The sequence below is a fragment of the Choloepus didactylus genome, chromosome 17, assembly GCF_015220235.1.
Source record: "Choloepus didactylus isolate mChoDid1 chromosome 17, mChoDid1.pri, whole genome shotgun sequence".
Lineage (NCBI taxonomy): Eukaryota > Metazoa > Chordata > Mammalia > Pilosa > Megalonychidae > Choloepus > Choloepus didactylus.
Window position 1 is genome coordinate 48263780 of NC_051323.1, and position 18706 is coordinate 48282485.

Sequence of the window (18706 nt, forward strand, 5' to 3'; positions counted from 1 at the left end):
CGTCAGAGTGGTTGCCTTGCCATTCTTCTTGGTTCTAACTATAACAGAACACCAGAAAATGACCATATGAAATTCATAGTGCTGTGATGGTGGATAGTTCATTTACTCCTGGGAGCAGAGGTGACTTTCCATCGTTATGTAAGGTACTTTGGGGCTCAAGGCACTCTGGCTGGTAAAGGCTTTGGATCTCTTTAGTCCAATCTCAGCCCCTGGGATGCCCTAGGCTTCACCACCATCAGTGGGGAAGGCCCAAAGACACACTTGCATAGGCTATCAGCTCACTCTGAATCTAATTTGTTTGCCCATAAGTTATGCTTATCAGAGAAAGAGAAAAAGAGAGGAAGAGAGCAACAGTACTGTTTTACTCTTGGCTATATTTTTCATATTAAGGCTAAATTTCTGGAAAAAACAAAACATTTATTTTGAGAGATATGACTATTATTAATCAGCAGGCTGTCAAGCAAGAATATAATTATCAAAGACGGACCATAAATAGACTTGTTATAGTACACTTTTCATATTAATATGAACATTTTACAAACAATTACAAAATATTCCTATTAGGATACATTTCATTATTACATTGATTCACTAACATGTAACATGATACAAAATCTTGATGCAACACTGACTATCTAGAGTAAATGATAAAATGATAGTCTTGACCCCAACATAGAAGTTTTCAGGCATATATAATATCATAACCTACAAAATTTACAACAGTAAACAGGGCATATTTTTAGCTAATTTACACTAAATCATCGCTTGGTCAAATTAAAACCAATGCACTCTGTAACATATTTAATATGTGGAAATGGAAGTACACAGAATAAATGACTTTCCTGGTTAATGGCAGAAATGACACACAGTACTGAGCTGGCTAGCAGATACACAAATCTATAGGACTGGAAGGCTTCCTAAAGGTTATCCCACTTGGAAATTGATTCTGCTTATCACCAACTCACAAAGCTTTGGCTTGGTTATAGATAAGAAGTCTCCTTAATTTTGCATGTTGTTCAAAAAGTGGTACCAATGCATTCTGTGCTGACTGAAGATGCAGGTTACTGAGCTTCATTCCAGATCCACTGATTCCAAATCTCTGGGTGTGGGGACTGAGTAATGCACATATTAAATAAATACTTTAAGTGCTTCCTGTGCCTCCGTGTTAGAACAAAACTATTGCACCTGTGAAAGTGAACCCATTTACGCTTTCCTAACAGCTACAGCTGAGAACCCCTTCTAGAAGGATGCGTTTACTGTGAACGTTTAACCTTGTATTTAGAACTCCTACCAAACATTCTTGCTCTCATATTCCTAAAAAACAATAAGCAGAAACTTAGAAATGCTGAACTGAGTATATACTATTTAAGCATGTTAGAGGTAGTTAGAAGATTCTTATTTTAAAAAAATATTATAGGTGGTTACACAGTTTTTCTCCTTTTAAAAGACTTCAAATTATCTAGGCAGTTCAGCTTTTCTTTTAACAAATGACAAATCTTAACTTTCTTCACATATTACCACAATAGTTATTTGAAAAAACAATCTTACTTGTATATATGGGAAAGAAGAAGTAAATACACAATGTTGAATTATGTTTAAGAATCAAACTCAATTTGTTTCCAGGACTTGGAAGAACTTCTTTTGTACTGTTCAAGTTCCTAAAAAAAAAAAAAAAAAAAAAAAAAAGTATTACTTTTAAAAAAAATCAACTTTGCAAATTAAAGCAGGCACTTGAAAACTACTTTAGCATTTTTCATAGATAAAAAATATATCTTTTATGGCATTATCATTCTGAAAATTTCTTGACAATTATTTTGTAAATGATTGTACTTAGGATTTCTTTTCCAGAAATGCAGAGTTTTCAGTTTCTGTGTAGTCTAAGCAGCACTTAAAGAGGAATTTATTAAAGTTTCAGACAAAATTATATACTATATTATACATGAATTGTCTTCCAACTAATAAAATAGGGTATTTGTCATACATCAAGTATTTTAAAGTGATCTTATTTTTAATTGTTTGCTATTCAGCTCTTGTCAAAAACCAGGCTGATGTTAGCAAATTATCAATATTTAAAATGTATGTATCTGTTGACTTAGTGATTCTGTCATTAGGTCTCTGTCATATAGAAATAATAGCGAAGTGCACAAGGATATAAACAGAAGCCTCTTCATTGCAGCAGTGAATATATCGGCACAGCTGGAAACAACTTAAATGCCTACCAGTAAGGACTGATTAACTCCATCAGCCTTCTTCCACACATGCCTTCTACTTAGGTAGCCAACAAAATAATGGTGGTCATATGTATCACGTGAAAAAAGCAGATAGGTGGGGAGAGGGCAGGACACTTCCATTTTCTATCTTATGTAATTTCATATTTTTAAAAAAATTTTTTACAGTGGGTATTTGTTTACTTTTACAATTCATAAAATAAAGATAAATTTTAGATGGGGTGGAAATCCTGCCCGAGTCAACTGAAAACCAAAAAAAGGATAATCTAAGGGGACTGCCTCCTGGCCTCCTACGTGTTATTCAATGTCCAAATAACTTTATGAAGTATATTATTATTTCAGATAAGCAAAACATAGTTACAATTTAAGATAAGGTAATCACTGCCCTTTGGCTAACATAACTGAGGTGCATAGTAGCTCTGAAAAGAAAATCCCTTTCTCATTTCCAGAACAATTGCAGATTGTCTCTTTCATACCTATCCTCTTAAGCTATTAAAATTTTAAATGTTTTAAGTTTCAAAACTTGTATACAGGCATTAAAGAGATTGTCATAGTAGTAACTCCGAAGTAGACTCCATAGCTTGGTTTATTTTTTCTAGTGAAGTTACTTCAGGTCACCAGTTATCTACCACTTATGGTTTCAGATTAACTCATAAGGAGTAATTAGTTGTTGCAACTTTGCCTTTAACTGGACGTGCCAAACTATTTTTACTAATGTTAAAGTGAGGACACTGAGATCCTGTGCCAACAGTATCCCCCTTCTGCAGACCAAACTGAGTGAGGAATGGGGCTTGTCACACAGGCCACACCGGAGGGAGAATCAAGGACAACTGGTGCAATAAGGAACTCACCAGGCCATTAGATTCTTCTATCACGTGAACTCAAAGTAATATGATGATGCTTTAGAGGGACAGCAGGTGTGTGTGTGTATGTGCGTGTGCGTGTGTGTGGTGGGGGGTTTCTTTACACTGCCCTTCTCTGTGGCTGTTTTGGAGAGTCATTAAGAGTGAAAGCAAAATCAAGAAAGGTTTCCATCCGGACTCTTAAAAAAATTACTAGTATTTTCAAATATAAATGGACCAAGAAACAGTCTTATCATACCTAAAACATCATCTTCAACAAAGGATAGAACATTTTTCCTAAACATGTGAGTATCTGTGTGTTTAATTGATCTAGAGATTATGAGCAAGTTGATTTTTAAAATCAGGAGTTCAAAACAGATATGGGGTCTTATGTGTGGTTGGCTAAGAAGCCCTTAAAAATAACTGTCCCCCCCCCTTTTTTTTTACTTTCGTTGACAATAAAAAATATAGAAAAGAGGTAGAAGGGTCTAACAAGTGCTTTCCATACTCACATCCTCTTAAAATCAGGAAGATTTTATAACTAAGGGGTTTTAAAAAATATATGAAATACTGATGAGGTATTTTCTTCTGCCTATGTAAAATCTGGCAAAAGAGAACTTTGAGACATTCAAGAAGAGAGCCAATTAGGAAGGGTGGTTAGTCCGTGGGAAAGGTGAAAGGGAAGGGTCTGTTTCACAGATAGTGAAGCTCTCTATTATGCATCTGTGGAGACAGGAACAAGGGGGATTCTGGACAGCAATCAAAAAAGAAATGTTTTTCTACAAAGGACTTTAAATAGGAGATTATGTAATACTGCGGTGTGGTGCCCTGTCCCCTGCCCCAGGATTTATTAATAGAAATGGGGTTTAAATGCAGTTCTGGGGCAGAGCGATGGGCACATGAAAGGCCCCAGAGTGCATGCTGTCTTTTATTCCTGGAGATTACTTAGGCCCCTACTAATGGGGCTTGGGGCAGGATCAATCTGGACTCAGGGTTGGGGCCAGCCCTGCACTGACAAGCCAGTGTACCATATTTTAATGAAACAGGCTGTCATTGCTTCTCCCAAGAAATACAAGACTCAGAAGTAACTATTTGGGTTAAATGTATGCAGACACAAAACATACACTATAGAGTTCTTTAAGCATTTACAGGCTGTTTTTAAGCAGGGATACATTCTTGTGTGATTATGGAAAACCCTGAGACATTAACGACTTAGAAGTAGCTAAAAGTAGCTTTTCTTTTAAATGAATATTATTTTTGCGCCAAATGTCAAATTAAATCAAATCTAAAAATTATAATGAAATTTTCATTGAAAAAAGTATAATGATCATATTAAAAGAACAAAATGATATACAAGCAATATGAAGAAAGAGCTGCAGAAGACTGGTTACACTTTCACCTAATGCAGACAAATGCTTTAACAGGCTGTGTTAAAAGACTGGCAATGACTACCTTGCCCATATAAAAATGAAATGTATTTTAAAATGTTTAGTGGGAAAACCACAGAAATCTTTCAAACTTAAATCTATAGAGAATTTTCACATTCCTAAGTTAGCTTAAAGTTAAAGGCCCTAACACTACTCTGGGAGTGCACAAAATAACATACAAATGAAAAATTTTGGATATTAGAATTTGAAAGTTTGCATTTGGATATAGAGTGAAAATAATCGAGCATCAAGTGGGAGTCATTAGTGTACCTTTAAAGCAGAAGCATAAAATTATGTTAAGGTACTTACTCCTTGCACAAACTGAAATCAGTGCAATTCATCTGCTGAAACATCACTAATGAGACTGGCTTAGAGACAAATTTAGAATATTACAGCTTTTCAGGTTGGTTAAACCTTTTAGTCAAGGGGTCATAGCAATTAGCCATCAGCTAGCAATAAGGTACAAGAGTTGAGTGAAGAATGATTTAGGTCCTATGGGTTTGCAATTTTAGTTCCACTAAAATTTGTATGGTTTTAAGTCAGTTAAAGGAGATGGATTTTAGACAAGAAAATTCATTAAGCTAAGTCCTTTAATAACACCTAAGTTACGTGAACTTAATCAAAGTGATTACTATGCAATATAAAGATACTCTTATCAACAATGGCAGTTAATTATTGACTTCTAGATACATTTTAATTCAGGGATAACTTCCAGCTAATATCTACAGCCAAGCTGCACACACACTAAGGGTTACGTGAGGTCATTTTACTGTTTCTACAACACACTTCTCATCTGGTGACAGCTACAAAACTCTGGAAATATTCATGGTATATTTCTCAAATGTCTTCTGTATCCATGCAATGGTTTTGGCTTTTGGACTATGTTTAAAGAAAATGTTTGCTAGAATTCCACACAGGTTTTTACTTATTCTAGAACTCCTGAAAGTGAAAGGCTGGTGCTGAGAAAAATACCCAGGTCACTGGTCCTGGTAGACTGCTGCCTTCGGGTTTCCCTCTACCACGTGACCGTCCAAGTCACAGAGCTCTGAAAAATCTTGCCTGAGAGGTTCTCAGGGCTTTCAATCTGTAGTGCTCACTATATATGACCTTTCTCAGATATGCTCAGATTCTGCACATCTCATTTTATCAAACTAAACAGAGATCTAAGAAAATTGAAGCATTTGGGACAGGATGAATTTAACGGCGTTTGCATTCTTATGTCAGACTTGTGGGCTACAAATAGGGCTATCTGTGCATATACGTAATGGCTGAATCCCATTTTTAGCCTCTTTCCTGAGAGATTCTGGATTCCATCAGCTATGTTTGTGTGCTATCAGACTAGGTAGTCCTAAACTGGACAAGATACGTTTTCTGGTACAAGAACAGGGTAAGTATATCTGAATGTCCTAATGACAAAACCTTTTGGATAATGCTGCCAACAAAAGGTTATTATGGAAATGTCTCCCCAGCAGCAAGGTAAGAATCACTACCCATTTTTTAACATAAAGCAAATTGGAAAAGTCAAAAAGGATATGAGAGCATTAAGCCATCTCTGGGGGTGGGCTTTTAATTTTTCTTTGGGCATACCAGAATTTTTATTTATTTTTTTTTAGGGAAGATGTACTAATTAAATAATTTCAAAATAAAACAACAAAACAACTGAGAAAAATCTATGGAATTCCAAAGCTCTTTTTGTGGTAAAAATACAAGATGAAATAAAGGAAATATCGGAGATAATACCTGATCCTTCTGAATTCTCATTTCATCAACTTCACTTTCAGCATATTGAGGGTCTCGTGCAGGGTCCCTGGCATCTTTTAACGTGTTGATACTCTGAAATTAAAGTTTCTGAAATCATTTCATGCCCATGCTCCCAAATCTTCAATGGCTAACATCTGCCCAGCAAAACAAGTTCCCATTGCTGAGCCTGGCCTTGAAGGTACTCTCTGATCTTTCAAGCTTTTGTCAACACCGTTGAAGCCCATCTCAAAGTCCACCAGGTCCTCTTTTCTCTCTCCCCTTTCAGAGGTTGTCTCTTCCATTTCTAACAACCAGAGAGCTCTGTGTGAAAGTGGAGCAGGAATTATGTCTTTCTCATCTCTTAACCCCCACAGTACTTCTTCATACACATTAGATCTTTGGCCAATATTTGCTTAATTGGTTTTTGAGCATGATATATGAAAACAAAATTATCATAATAGGCCCTTTGGAACATTTCCTGATAGCTGTTGAATAGTACTAAAAATCTTGCTTTAAAAGAATTAGGAATATATACCTTTGGTGGAAAGAGCTTTTCATACACTTTTTTCCACAGCTCCATCGGTGAATGAGCATGAAACTTTCCAATGTCATTATCAGGAACTGGAGGAGATCCTGAAATTGGAAGTTTTACTTCAAATGACTGCATCAAGTAAAACATTACAGACTCTATCGATAAAACAGATGACATTTACAAAAGTATAAACCTTAAGTCACTTATTTGCTCTCCTCCTAATATAGTCACCATTAAAATTTACTCCAACCCAGCAAAGCAGGGCCACTGGGCAGATTCTAGTACAAGCGAAAGAGGCAAGGATGAGAATGGGTAAACTGCAATGCTCATTCTCCACACTTAAGTTGCCGCCTCCCATTCCTACCCTGGCAAAAATACAAAAGTTTGATATTCTCATGTGTTGGTGGAGACGTAAGGAAACATACTCATGTGCTGCTTGTTAGAGCATAAATTTTCCAATTTAGATATTTTGGAGGGTAATCTGGCAGTATCTATTAAAATAGTAAAAAAAAAATCATACTCTATTAAGCAGCAATTCCATTTCTTGGTGTTTACTCTAGAAATACCGCATTAAGGATTTCACACTGCAGCACCATTTGTATTAGTGAAAAATTGGCCACAGTCAAATTGCCCGTCAATGGGGAAATGCTGAACTAAAGTTATTACAGCATGGCCATACTTCGTAACACTAACCAGCAGTTACAATAACAAAAAGAGCTATATATAGTATTAATATGGAAAAATCACTAAGGCATACAGTTGAGTAAAAAGGGGAAATTTCAAAATAACAGATACAATAATATTTATTTTTCTCCTATACCACATACACATGTACATAAATGCAAAGAAAATGGGTGGGAAAGATACATACCAAACTCAGCCCTTATATATAATATTTTAAGCTTTTATAAAGAGAGTCTGTATGCATAGCTTATGTAATTTAAAAATTTACTGTCAGTTCCTAACAATTTTCAATCTATAATCTAAGATTTTGCATTCTGTCTGCTCCAACAGCTACGTTGTTCACCAAGACTGACTCATTGTTGTTCTTCCAGGGCCTCCTGACCACTTTGGTGGGAAAGACAGTGATATGACTCACCAAGCATATTCAGATTTCCCATGTGTTACTTGTACTCATCTGTGTGTGTGTGCATTATAATTCTAAACAGTTGAATCCCTCTGTAGGTTCATATATCCACCACCATTTAAGATACTGAACAGTTCCATCACCACAAGAATCCTTCCTGTTGCCCTTTTAAAAACCCCCTCCCCCCTCCCCCCGTGGCCCTTCTCTGATGGCCCTTACTCCTACAATCACTCATCTGTCTTTCATTTTTAAAATTTTGTCATTTCAAAAATTTTATATAAATAGAATCCTTTGTGATTGGCTTTTTTTTTTTTTTTTTTTTTTCCCATTCAGCATAATTCCCTAGAGATTCATCCAGGTGGTTGGTGAATTGATACTGTTCCCTTTTATTGCTGAGAAGTATCCCATCATATGGATGTACCAGTTTGTTTAATCATTCATCTGTTGAAGGACATCTGGTTTGTGTACAGCTTCGGGCTATTACAAATAAAGCTGCTATGAACATTTGTGTACAGGTTTTTATGTGAACATAGCTTTACAAATGCCCAAGAGTGCAATTTATAGGTCGTATGGTAGCTGCATGTTTATAAGAAACTGCCAAACTGTTTTCCAGAGTGGCTGTACCAGTTTACATTCCCACCAACAATGTAGGATTGATCTAGTTGCTCTGTATCCTTACCAACATTTGGTCTTGGTACTATTTTTCATTTTAGCCAGTCTGATAGGTATGTAGTGACATCTCACTGTGGCTTTAATTTGCATTTCCCTGATAGCTAATGATGTTGAACATCATTTCATTTGCTTATTTGCCATTTGCATATCCTCCTCAGTGAAGTGTTTGCTCATGTCTTTAGCCCATTTTCTCATTGGACAGTTTGTTTTTTAACTGTCAAGTTTTGAGAGTTATTTACATATTCTATTAGCACTAGTCCTTTGTCAGATATGTGCTTTGAAAATGTTTTCTCCCAGATTTAGTTGGTCTTTTTTCTTCACATGGGCTTTCACAGAGCAAAAGTTTTTAATTTTGATGCGGTCCACGTTCCATAATTTTTTAATTCAATAATTCTCAACACTTTTCTAACCTCCAACTATTCATCAGCATTATCTATAAGTACATACAGTGATTCTCACTGCTACTGAAATTAAGTTGGTGCCAGTGGTAATTCTAAAAGTCAGCCTCCATGATCACTCATTAAACAAAATCACATCTCTTCCTTTCATTCCAATTCAATCTACAATCTCATTACAAGATCTCTTGAAGTCAAGTCATGTTTATTTTGTAAGAGTAAAGGGAGGGGGGAGGATAAAAGAGAAAACTACTGCCCATAACAGAGTGTTAAAACCAAACTACCAATCCCAGAGTATAGAGTTGCTGGCTCTGAAGACCTTCACAATGAAAACAGCTTCTGAAGAAAGGTAAGGGACTTGACTATACAAATTCTTAAAAGTTCATTTGGAGAGAGGGAGCAAGATGGTGGCATAGAGAGGAGTAGAATTCAGTTAGTCCCCTGGAACAAGTAATAACCAACCAGGAACAATGAGTAAATAATCTGGAATAACTGCTGGGGGACAACCGTGACTGTCCACACATCGTACACCAACCTGGATTGGGAGGAATGCCTGAGATCGCAGCATAAAAGCTGTGGAACCATGATGGGAGCCCCTGCCCCCCACAGCAGGCTGAGCTGCAAAACCTAGCTGTGGTAGAAAGCAGCACTCGCCAAGCGAATATAGCTCAGCTGAGCTCCAACTGGGGTTTTAATTAACAAGTGTGAACTGCTGAATACAAGCTACAAACCCCCAACAAGACAACAGAGGCTTTTAGTGACAACTGCCCTTAAAGAACCAGAAGACTCATCTGTCCCAGGAGGGGGATCCCAGAAGACCAGGTGTTACCTCTGGCTGATGAGTGAAACTGGGGGGATGTGTACTGGCTCTAAAAGGGTGCTTTCTGTCCCCTTGTCTCTCTCTCAACCTGATGGGCTCAGCAGAGAGAGCCTCAGTCCTTTTCAGTTCACAGTGCTCTGACCCAGACAGTGTTGGAGAAAACAGAGCCAGAGAGACGACTATTCAAATGTAGATAACTCCCTAGGGGGTGTATTTTCCCTAAGAGGAAGGAGGTGGGGCCCAGCTTTCCCTTCAGACCAGACCCCAGAGCCTGGGGGAAAATAGCCAAAACAGAAACTAAAGAGGCCACACCTCCTTACACCAGTTGGGAGTGACAGGCTGACAGGCGCCACCTGCTGGGCAGGTTAGGAAAAGCACAGCGGCTAGAGACCTCACAGGAAAAGTCTGTCAATTTCTAAGACACACCCACAGGGAGACTTGAAACTGAATATAACCCCACTCTGGGATCTGAACCCATTCTGGTCTGGGAAAATCTTGATTGGGGTAACCAAGGACACTAGATGCCTAGACAACAGAAATCTACAATCCACACTAGGAAAAACAAAGATATGGCCCAGTTAAAGGAACAAACTTACACCTCAATCAAGATATAGGTGAGATATTGTTTCACTTTAATGAAACAATCTATTAAAGATTTTCAAAGAAATATGCTAAATCAAATAAAAAACCAAATCAATGAGTTAAGGGAAGATATGGAAAAAGAGATGAAGGATATAAAGAAAACACTGGGCAAACATAAAGTAGAAATCGAAAGTTTGAAAAAACAACTGGCAGAATCTATGGAAATGAAAGGCACAACACAAGAGATGAAAAACACAATGGAGACATACAATAGCAGATCTCAAGAGACAGAAGAAAACACTTGGGAACTGGAGAAGAAGACACCTGAAATCCTACACACAAAAGAACAGATAGGAAAAGAATGGAAAAATATGAGCAACATCTCAGGGAATTAAATGACAACATGAAGCACATGAATGTATGTTTCATGGGTGTCCCAGAAGGAGAAGAGAAGGGAAAAGAGGCAGAAGCAATAACAGAGGAAATAATCAATGAATGATGTGTGAATGTGGTGGAAAGGGGAAGCTTAGAGTCACATACATCACCAGAAGGAAAGTTGGAGGTTAAAAGATGGGAATGTATAAAACAGTGAATCTTGTGGTGGGCAATGTCCATGAGTAACTGTACAAATATTAGAAATCTCTTTCATGAACTAGAATAAATGTGTGACACTATAACTAGAAGTTAAAAAGAGGGGTATATAGGGAAAAATATATACCTATTGCATACTATGTACTACAGTTAGTAGTGTTTTAATATTCTTTCAACAGTAACAAATGTACTATACCAACACTATGAGTCAATAATGGGGGAGGTTAGGGGTATGGGAGGATTTGAGTTTTCTGTTTTTTTTGTCTTTATTTCTTTTCTGGAGTAATGAAATGCTCTAAAAATTGGAAAAAAAATAATTGTGGTGATGGATGCACAGCTCTATGATGGTACCATGGGCAACTGATCGTGCACTTTGGATCTCTGGATAATTGTATGGTATGTGAAAAATCTCAATAAAATTTAATTTAAAAAAAAAGCAAAAAAAAAAAGTTCGTTTTCCTTGAGAAGCTAAGTCTACTTATAATTGTGCCTAAAAGTCTCCCCCAGAGAACCTCTTTGTTGCTCAGATGTGGCCTCTCTCTCTCTAAGTCAGCTTGGCAGGTGGACTCACTGCCCTTCCCCCTAAGTAGGACATGACACCCAGGGGTGTAAATCTCCTTGGCAATGCAGGACATAACTCCCGAGGATAAGCCTGGACCTGGCATCATGGGATTGAGAAAATCTTCTTGACCAAAAGGGGGAAGAGAAATGAAACAAAATAAAGTTTCAGTGGCTGACAGATTTCAAATGGAGTCAAGAGGTCACTCTGGAGGGTATTCTTATGCACTATATAGATATCTCTTTTTAGTTTCTGGTGTATTGGAATAGCTAGAAGGAAATACCTGAAACTGTGGAAATGCAACACAGTAGCCTTGATTCTTGAAGACAACTGCATAACTATGTAGCTTACATGGTGTGACTGTGTGATTGTGAAAACCTTGTCACTCACACTACCCTTATTCAGTGTACGGACAGATGAGTAGAAAAATGAAAAATAGGGTAGATGGGGGGATGGAATGCTTTGTGTTTGTTTTTACTTTTATTTTTATTCTTATTTTTATTCTTTTTGGAGTAAGGAAATACTCAAAAATTGATTGGGGTGATGAATGCACAACTATATGATGGTACTTGAACAGCTGATTGTACACTGGGGATGACTATGGTATGTGAACATATCTCAATAAAACTCAATATAAAATAAAATAAAAAAAGTTTCTTTGCCTTTAGGAGGCAATGGAACCTCTAATTTTAAGAAATACAGTCTTTTAGATGAGGCAAACTATTTTAATAATGAAAAAGTAGGGTGTACCTAATTAGTATAACTTGGCTCTTTTGTTTTCCTCCATCACCTTTATCTCTCATATTTTTGACCTTTGCCCATTGTAGCTCTGAATTTCCTGACCCTGCTATTCCCCTGGTTTCTTCTAAACTCAGGAAGCAAAATTTTAAAACTACCTAGAAATCACTAAGAGAAAGGGAATACATGCAAATTTTTTAGTGGGATAGAGATCAGAAATCAGTCTCTTAGGTGGCGACATCCCTTCCATAGCAAATACAGCAATGTGACACATGTTGCGTCAATACTGTGTACAACGTAAACAGAGGAAAACAGCAGTTAAAATGAAACCAGAAATGGTATATGTTGGAGACCACATGAACACAGACTAGGATAAAATCAATAAGCAATTAAAAACAGACTGAATAATCCTAGTAAGTTCACCAACCTATTTGACTTAAAGAATCCAATCCTGCTGTGATAAACAGTGGTTTATTCTGATCCACACATATCGATTTGCTACATGGATAAGAAGAAAAAAGAATCTAATTTAGTTTAGTAATCAAATATCTTGCCACTCTCCAGGGTAAACACTACAGCAAAGTTTTATATCTAGCCATGAGTGAAAGTATTGCCAAAAAATGAATTTAGTAACTATCAATTTAAGTGATTTCAAAAAGTAAATCATGAATAAAGGCTTCACAGGAAAAAAAAAAAGTGAAAGACTCAAATTACATTAGCTCAAAACCTAGAGCCGTAGCAAGGCTAAAAAGGATACTAAAATTATCAATCCCATTTCAAATCAATATAAGAAACTAACAATAAAGGAAAAGCTCATTCAATGTGGGGAAAAGAAGTAAAAGAAATCAGAGAAACAAGTGTAATAGTATCATTTTATTCTTGTCTCAAACTAAGTATTACATAACATTTTAGTTGTAGAGTTTGAGAAATATTCACCAATATAACAAGCAGGAGATAAACTGAAATTATATTTTTGGGAACAGCTATTTGAGGTTCTTTCCCAGTCAAAAAGCAAAAGGCTGGTCAGAATCACAATGAGATGAGACAATACTTGAAAAAAACGAAATAAAATAAAAAGATCTTTAAAATATATATTTTAATATTACCTTTTGTCAATGCCAAAAGCCAACTGGTTGATAATTCCACGTATTTTTAGTAATAGAGCTTCTGATTTACTGGTAAACTTAAAAAAAAAATAATTAGGAGAATAAATTATATGCTCTACTTTCCAATTACAGAAACAGGTAAAATAAATACGGCTTTGAACAAGTACAGATTGCTGAGAAAATTAATATTTATTTGCCCCAAAAATATTTATGTTTGAGTAGACAAAACAAAACTTGAAAAAAGGAAAAGAAAAAAATCTCAATAAATTTGGTGTAGCTTACTCTTCAAACTTCATGTGTTCATGTACTACTCATTTCAGCTGATCCCACATATGGTCCATAATCATCACCAAAGGAATTTTTAAAAAATGTGTGTAAGCATACATTCACATACTCTTATGGTCTAAATGAAAAGGTTTCAAAATGCAATCTGTTTGGTTAGGAAACAGAAGATATACATCATAAATAACTTTTACATCCTAGGGCATCTTACTACTTCAAAGCAGTCAATATGGGAACTGCAGATGTGGTCCCATGACACTGATATTCATGAAAATGAGGTTTTAACTTCTCTTTTGAATTGCTTATAGAGCCTGAAAAATAAGCTACTGAGTATACTCAGTGGTGGCACATAACAAGAGTGACCATCGCTAGGACATGGTGAACGAAAGAAGGTGGGTACAATTCAAATTATGCTGTGACCTCAAGCATAAACCAGGACTCTGTATACTCTACAAATCTTTTAAGACTAGATTTGATTTCTGGAGATAGCCAAAGTCACTCAGAGCCAAATCAGAATAACTAAAATGTATGAAAGTGGGAAATACAGTCGAACCAAAATTAAATGTCTTTATGGGGCAAACAGACCAATTTTCTGGTTCCAATGGCAATTCCGTAAGACAAGTTTCATTCTGGATTAAGAACAGGTTTCCAAGGGAAGTATTCAAAGAGAGCACTCATGTGAATATGTAATATCTGATATATTTATTTAAGAAAAAAGCAATGAAAAAATCTAATGCTTCAACTGAGACAATTTTTAAATAAAAATATAGAAAATTTGAGTTTAAAAAATATATAATTGCTCTGTTTAACTTCATTATATTTCTCCTTTTATGGGAGAGAAGAAAAACCTAATCACAGGTGTATTTCATAGATAGGAAGGGTTTAGGAGGATGTTAGAAGTTATCTACTCCAACTTTTCCTGTCTCCTGCATCAATGGTCTCTAAAACACCCGCCAAAAATAGCTGTAGAGCTTTTGCTTGAACAAACTCAATGCCTGGGAACTTATCTCCTAAAGTAACTCATTCCATTTTCAGATAATGATAGTATTAGAAAGTTCTTTCTTATTCTGAGATAAACTCACTTTCTCTATTGATTCCTCATTCTTGACTTGAGGAGAGCAAAGAAATTTAATCTCCGTTCCATGGGACAGTTCTTCAAATATTTAAGGAGTGTTATCACATTCTAGATGGCAAAAGATGATTTTACACTGGTCCTTAAATCTCCTGTTAAGTCCCCTACCATTCTGGTGGCTCTTCTCTGAGACTGGTCCTAGTTGCCAATGTTCTCCTGTTATTGTTGTTGTTTGTTTTAATGTTTTATTTTGAAATAATTTAAAACTTACCAGACAGTTGCAAAAATAATACAAAGCCAACACAGTGAACTCCAGCATACCCATACCCCATCCCCCGGGTACTGAGATCTACCAATTTTAATACTTTGCCACCTGCCATAGCATTCTTTTTATCTATCTATCTATCTATCTATCTATCTATCCTTCCATCCATCCATCAATTTTCTGAACACTTAAGAGCAAGTTGTACACATCATAATCCTTAAACAAGTAATACTTCCATGTACATTTCCTTTGAGCAAGGATGATCACTTATATAAAACACTTAAGTGCAGTTAAGAAATTTAATATTGATAAAAAAACTCACAACCTATATTCTAACTTCTTTGGTCCAATAATGTCCTTTTGAGCCTTTTCTCCTCCACTCTTACATCCCATCCAGTATCATATATTGCATTTAATTGTCATTATCTATTTATCTTTCTTTTTTGTGTGTGTGTATGGAAACATACATACAACATAAATCTTCCCATCCCAACCTCTGTCAAGCACACTATTCAGTAGGATTAATCACATTCACAATACTGCAGTACCCTCACCACCATCCGTTACTGGAACTTTCTCATCTCCCCAAATTCTATACTTACAATGCATTATCTCCTCATTGGCCTTTCTCCCCACCTCTGGTAACCCGTACTATAATTTCTGTCTCTATGACTTTGCATATTCTCTGATATTTTCTTTGTGTTTACCATGGGGATTAAATTTAACATCCTAAATCTATAACAATCTCATTTGCTTTGATAATTTAAATTCGATAGCATCCATAAACTATGTTTCTATACTTCTCTGTCCCCCCATGTTTAGGTAGTTCTTGTCACAAATTATGTATTTATACATTATGAATCCTAAACCATTGACTTATTATATTTATGCATTTCCTTTCAGATCTTGTAAGAAGTAAAAGGTGGAGTGAAAAACCAAAAATACAATAGTACTGGTATTTATATTTACCCATGTCATTATCTTTACCAGAGATCTTTATTTCTTCATCTGGTTCAATCAATGTCTAGTGTCCTTTTCTTTCAACCTGCAGAACTCCCTTCAGCATTTCTTGTAGAGCTGGTCTAATGGTAACAGACTCCTTCAGCTCTTGCTCATCTGGGAATGTCTTACTCTCTCCCTCTTTTCTGAGAGTTTTGTCAAATACAGAATTCTTAGTTGGCAATTTTTTGCTTTCAGCACTTCAAATGTTTTCCCGCTGCCTTCTTGTTTCCATGGTTTCTCATGAGAAAATGGCACTTAATCTTATTGAGGCTCCCTTGTGTGTGACACATTGCTTCTCTCTTGAGGCTTTCAGAATTCTCTCTTAATGTCTGGCATTGGGCAGTTTGATTATAACATGGCATGGTATGGGTCTATTTGGGTTATCCTGTTTGGAGGTCATTGAGAGTTTCGGATGGGTATATTCATATGTTGTGTTCAATCTGGGAAGTTTTCATCCATTATTTCTTTGAATATTCTGTCTGCCCCTTTCTCTTTTCTCCTTATGGGACTCCTACAGGTGTATATTGGATGGTGTCCCACAGGTTCCTCAGGCTCTATTCACTCTTCATTCTTTCCTCTTCCTGAGCCTTAGACAGGATGATTTCAATTGTTTTATCTTCAAGTTCACTGAGTCTTTCTTCTGTCAGCTCCAATATGCTGTTGAACCCCTCTAGGGAATTTTAAATGTCTGTTACTGTGGACTTCAGCTCTGTTTGTTCCTTTTCATAATTTTAATTTCTCTATTGGTATCTTTTTGTGTTCATCTATGATTTTCCTGATTTCCTTTAGTTCTTTCTTTGTCCACGTTTTTGTTTACTTTTGAGCATATTTAGGACTATTTTTTAAAAAGTCTTTGTCTGGAATGTCCCAAGTATGATCCTCCCCAATGATGATTTCTAAAGCTTTAATCTTCTTTGCCAGGGCCATTGGCTTCTTGTTTTCTTTGTATGTTTTGCAAACTTTTGTTGAACCCTGGACATTTTTATATGTTAATGTGTTATCATTGGAATTTATATCTGTTCCTTAAGCTTCTAGCCAGCTAGTGTTATTACAGAGCTTTCCTCAAATGCCAGGAGCTAACAACAACAAAAAGCATGAAAGAAAGAAAAAACAAAAAACTTTTCCAACTCTTTGCAGATTGACTTGTGGGAGTGCTCTCCTTCAGAGCTTATCCATACAGAGTTTAGAGAATAGATCCAGGCCAGAACGTAGAGGCATCTCTGGTCCTTTCTGCCCATGTTTCCCATTTTGGGCATGCATGAATGGCCCATGGAATTCCCCCATTAACTTGGTTCTGAATGTCCCCTCTTCCCTAGGAAACAATTTCCTCATGATCCCAGGCATGGCACTCACTTAGCCTAGGCATCCACTTGACTGCCTTCCCATAATGTCTTGTAGGGGAGCTCTGTGAGCTGCCTTCTACATGAGGACAAGTCTGGGATGGCAAGTCCCTCAGGCCACACCAGAAACAATGGACCAGATAGTGCACACATGCTCCCAGTATATGCACCAGGGTTACTATGTTCCCTCTGGAACTGTGATAGTGCACACATGCTCCCAGTATATGCACCAGGGTTACTATGTTCCCTCTGGAACTGTGACCAGAGACCTGCACTGGGAGTGCAGGCCAGCTCTGTGCCAAGCTGGTGAGGGGTGAGGGAAAGGCCAGCAGGGCAAAGGAAGATCCTACAGCTTTTAAGTAGCCTTTTTCATGATTTAGCCCTTGCCCTGTTACTGAATTTTTTTATTTTATTTTATTTTATTTTTTAGCTTTGAGAAAGATGTTTCCACCAGTTCTTGCTGATTGTTCAAAGCTTCTGTGGTGGGATGGAGCCCTAAAGCATCTCATTCAGCCATCTCGATTGGGACAGAGCTCTCAGAGCCTGTTTTTGTATTTATTAACTTTACTAGATTGCTTATAATATTGAATTAGTATTCTCAACTGAGATATACAGAACCAAATATAAATATAGTGTAGAAAAAAATCACTGAATATCATAGAATCTTGCAAAGCAATACATAACTCTTTACCTTGAATAGGGCAAAGGGTAAGAGTGGAGTAATATTGAAAGATGGGGCTTTGAAAACTTTGGCTACACTCTTCTTGGTGTGAGAAGCTAGAAAGGCTTTATGGTTCTCTTGGTTCAGAAGTGCTCCACTAACCCCAACCCTTGTCCCTAAGAGGTTATTGAAAGCTGAGATAAAGTCCTTCCCAAATCCTTTCCCCAGTCCCTGTTCTTCTAGGGTCTTCTGGACCATGCTTAATCCCAGGCCTGGAATGACCTGACTTCATCCAAAATTGTCCCCAGAAAACCAGCCTGGGCCATCAAGTGTGATCTGTTCTTATATAAAGATACGAATTTCCTTCAATTGAAAATGTTTAGAGTACAGCTAACTTTTACCAGAATGAAATATGTGGTACTTATCTAATAGAAATGAGGAACTGTAAGACCCATGGTCTTGGCCATATACCTTTGATCAATCATTCACTTCAAATTTCTCATATCTTTTCAAAATAATAAAGAAGAATCATGTTCCAAATTACTCTGGCAACCTAATATGTAAGCAGATACAGTTAATAAATAATAGATTATGATTTTTAAGAAAATACATAATGAAATATACTTGGAGTTTTCTTATAACTATAAAAAATTAAAATATATATTTACTTATTACTTTTAATCATAATATTCTAGAACTGAAGAAAGGGGGATAGATCATGTTGTCACCAAGTTCCTTTGAGAGCTTTGATTAGGGGGAAAAGAG

General features: G+C 36.6%; 1 protein-coding gene across 2 annotated transcripts in view; it reads right to left on the minus strand.

Annotated features, from left to right (window-relative positions):
• Positions 1–343: 343 nt before the first annotated feature.
• Positions 344–18706, minus strand: part of DYNC2LI1 (dynein cytoplasmic 2 light intermediate chain 1) — a 45669-nt gene continuing 27306 nt past the window's right edge. The window contains exons 9-14 of one of the 2 annotated variants that reach the window (XM_037807411.1): positions 13320–13396; positions 12641–12711; positions 6773–6870; positions 6238–6330; positions 1549–1658; positions 344–1112 (exon numbers count right to left, since the gene is read on the minus strand). In XM_037807411.1, coding sequence (XP_037663339.1) covers positions 1596–1658; positions 6238–6330; positions 6773–6870; positions 12641–12711; positions 13320–13396 — 402 coding nt within the window. In that variant the 3' untranslated portion in view covers positions 344–1112; positions 1549–1595. Of the gene's footprint in view, positions 1659–6237; positions 6331–6772; positions 6871–12640; positions 12712–13319; positions 13397–18706 lie in introns of both variants that reach the window. The other variant, XM_037807410.1, reaches the window with a different exon arrangement.